This window comes from Geotrypetes seraphini, chromosome 3 (assembly GCF_902459505.1).
Source record: "Geotrypetes seraphini chromosome 3, aGeoSer1.1, whole genome shotgun sequence".
Taxonomy (NCBI): Eukaryota; Metazoa; Chordata; class Amphibia; order Gymnophiona; family Dermophiidae; genus Geotrypetes; species Geotrypetes seraphini.
The window spans coordinates 357216827-357220514 of NC_047086.1; the positions used below are offsets into that span (position 1 = coordinate 357216827).

Sequence of the window (3688 nt, forward strand, 5' to 3'; positions counted from 1 at the left end):
AGTGACCAAAATAGTTCTACAAGGGGATGCTGAAAAGTTCTCAGCCCAACCAACCAGCTTCCTTAATTCTTTTTTTTTTAATATATTTTTATTGAAGGAACAAATCACAAGAGACACAATCAGCAACCAAGCCAAAAAGAAACAGCACATTAGAAACAGCAATACAGATAAGCAATGCAGCTAGACAAAAATCAAACAAGCGAACAAAGATCTCTCATGAAAAGTCCAAAATTTTTGTTTTCAGACAGAACTACAATAAAACAACCCCCCCACCCTCCCAAATCCCTCCACCACCCTCCCCCTCTGCATCCTAGAAACCTGACCCAGTCTAGAAAGAGTTCCAGCACTCCAAATAAGCCACTGATTGCCAGCTAGTGGTACCCTTCTTGCGCTGCCTTTCCCAGATCGCCATCTGGGACATACTAGCTCTCCATTGCTGGTACGTAGGACACACACACCCCCTACCCAGTGTTGCAATATAAGCTTCTTGGTAAGCCCTAGAGCCAATAACACAAAGCGTCGCAAAGGAGCACTAATACCAGCCTCAGCTAGGGGACCTGTGACACCAAGCAGCAGAGTCTTGTACGACCACTCCAAAGATCGCCCCAGAACATCTTCCAGCTCCCGAAGCACACGCACCCACAACGGCCCCACTAAAGAGCATTCCAAAAAGTGATGCACCATCCGTCCCTCTAAAAGCAGGGCACCGAGTACAAAAGGCATCAGGCCACAGGCCCATAGCGTTCCCTGAGCATTATTTTATCACTGTAGCTGAAAACGGTGTCATATTATTTTGTCAAGTGCCAATTTGCAGAAACAAAATTCTGTGTTTTGACATTGTTCCAGATCATTGATTGAACCATAGCCACATCATTCTTATCTTGGTGGGAATGAGAACTTTTCTGCAATCCCCTCCCCCCCCCCCCCATCGTAAATATATATACCCTAGAGAAGGGGTGTCCAACCTTTTGGCTTCCCTGGGCTGCATTGGCCGAAAAAAAAAATGTTTCTGGGGCCGCACAAACCCTGCAGCAAGATAGAGGAGGGAGCCGGCAAGATGGTAAACACCCAGGGGCAGCAGAGGAAAACACTGCATCGCCCTCGACCAGGGCCACACAAAATCCTTCACGGGGCCGCAGGTTGGACACCCCTGCCCTAGAGGAAAAGAAGGACAGGAAGGATATGACACAGATCTTTAAATACACCAATGGAATTGCTGAAGAAACAAGAGTGGCAAATGAGGAGAAGCTACAGGAAGACAGAGTCAAAAACAGCATCAGGAAATATTTTTACACAGAAAGAGTAGAAGATTCCTGTAATGACACCCCGAAAGAGGTGTTGGAAACAAAAACAGTATTTGTATCGAAAAAGTAATAGAATATACTGTAGTGTGGATCCTTAAATGGCAAGAGGATGTAAACCAGGGATAGAGCACGTCAGCTATGTAATAACACTTGCACTTTTAAGAAATAAGAAGGAAGGTAACGACAGATTAGGTTCTTACCGTGATAATCTTGAGATCTGTTAGGATACACAAGAGTCCATACTTGAGTTGTTCACTTCTTCACTCTTTCCAAAAATACTTTTTTTCGCAGGGACCCGCCATCTTTAGTAAGTCGCCAGCATGACGAACACTAAGGGAAAGCGGAGAGGAACACGTTATATGTTCTCCAGACCCTTTCGCAAACATGGAGTTGTTGCACTGTCAACCTACATGCGTATCTACAAGAAAGGTGATATTGTGGACATCAAGGGTACGGGTACAATTCAAAAAGGCATGCCCCATAAATGTTACCATGGCAAGACTGGTAGGGTCTATAATGTAACACAGCATGCTGTGGGCATCATTGTAAACAAACAGGTTAAAGGTAAGATTCTTGCAAAGAGAATTAATGTGCGTATTGAGCATATTAAGCACTCAAAGAGCAGGCACAGCTTCCTGAAACGGGTGAAGGAGAATGAGAGAAAGAAAAAAGAGGCTAAGGAAAATGGCATCTGGATTGAGCTGAAACGACAGCCTGCAGCTCCCAGAGGAGCCCACTTTGTGAGAACACAGGGTAAAGAGCCAGAACTGCTGGAGCCAATTCCTTATGAGTTTATGGCATAGAGTACATTACAGAATAAAGACAATTTTTACCAGAAAAAAAAAAAAAAATACTAGGACTAGAGGACATGCGATGAAGCTACTAAGGGCTCCTTTTATTAAGATGTGCTATGCGTTTTAGCACGCACTAACCACGTGCTAAATGCTAATGCATGCATGTTAGTCTATGGACACGTTAGCGGTTAGCGCGCATGTATATTTAGTGCACGCTAAACATGCGCTAAAATGCATAGGGCAACTTAGTAAAACAGAGGGACAGTAGTAGATTTTTAAAAAACGGGAGAAAATATTTCTTCACACAACATGTAATTAAACTCTGGAATTTGTTGCCAGAGAATGTGATGAAATCAGTTAGCGAAGTCCAAAGGCCATTATTGAGATGACTTGGGGAAATCCACTGCTTATTTCTAGGATAAGCGGCATAAAATCTGTTTTACTACTTAGGATCTAGTTAGGTGCTTGGGTCCTGGGTTGGCCACTGTTGGAACCAGAATACTGGGTTTGGTAGACCCTCGGTCTGTCCCAGTATGGCAATTCTTATGTTCTTATTCAAATTTCCTGTGAACTGCAGAAGGGTATCACTTTAAAAACTTGAAACTCCTCCAGCAGTGGAGAACAGCACTCTCCTCAGTTGGTACCAAAGCAAACTCCACTGAAACATAAGAAAAGAGAAGGAGAGTCACAGGGAATTCACCAGCAATAAACATATTCTGTTCTAAAACTTAGAAAATAGTTCATAAGCCATTATTGAGATAGCTTGGGGACATCCACTGCTTATTCCTTGGATAAACAACATAAAACCTATTTTACTCCTTAGAATCTTGCCAGGTACTTGTGACCTGGGTTGGTCATTGTTAGAAACAGGATACTGGGCTTGATGACCTTTGGTCAGTGTCAGGTCAAAAGCGCGCCAGGACAAAGGCGCACGCAGACAATTGAGTGCAGTGCGGAGGCACGCGCCGACAATTGAGCGCAGCGCGGAGGCGTGCGCCGCATCGCGCCACGTTGTGGGGGGTGTGGGGGGTTGTAACCCCCCACATGTTACTGAAAACTTCACTTTTTCCCTGTTTTTAGGGAAAAAGTTAAGTTTACAGTAAAATGTGGAGGGTTACAACCCCCCAAACCCCCCACAACGCCAGTGCGATCTCTATTAAGTAAACTGGGGGGGCTCCCCAACAAAAACCCCTGTCGGAGCCCCTAAAAACTGTAATTTTCTTCGGCGCGCACCTCCGTCTTGCGCTCAGTTGTCGGCGCGCGCCTTTGTCTTTCGCCAAGTTGTCTATGAACCCCTTTGGTCTGTTCCAGTATGGCAACTTTTATGTTCTTATAGGCAGCCCTCGATGATATTCAGCCCAAATATCAGCTGGGATCTACATAAGTAGGTACCAGCACCAAAACCCTCACCCACTCCCCCCATCAGCATCAGAACTTCTCTGTCACCCCCTCCTCCCCAAGATATGTCAGCCTGACCTCTAGCATTAGTAATGTGAGATGTGAGACCAGCACTTCAGCTTGTGGTGGCCATTTTACAAATGTAGCAGGAGTGAGTGGGGTTCTTCGTTGCTTGGTTACTCTACTGGAGTC

General features: G+C 45.0%; 1 protein-coding gene across 1 annotated transcript; it reads left to right on the plus strand.

Annotated features, from left to right (window-relative positions):
- Positions 1-1589: 1589 nt before the first annotated feature.
- Positions 1590-2155, plus strand: LOC117357598 (60S ribosomal protein L21-like). Its single transcript, XM_033938420.1, has one exon. It carries the CDS (start codon positions 1625-1627, stop codon positions 2105-2107), a length of 483 nt encoding a protein of 160 aa, XP_033794311.1. The 5' UTR covers positions 1590-1624; the 3' UTR covers positions 2108-2155.
- Positions 2156-3688: the final 1533 nt, after the last annotated feature.

Excerpts from the sequence above, each read along its gene's own strand:
- LOC117357598 (XM_033938420.1), top strand. The coding sequence starts at position 1,625 with ATGACGAACACTAAGGGAAAGCGGAGAGGAACACGTTATATGTTCTCC.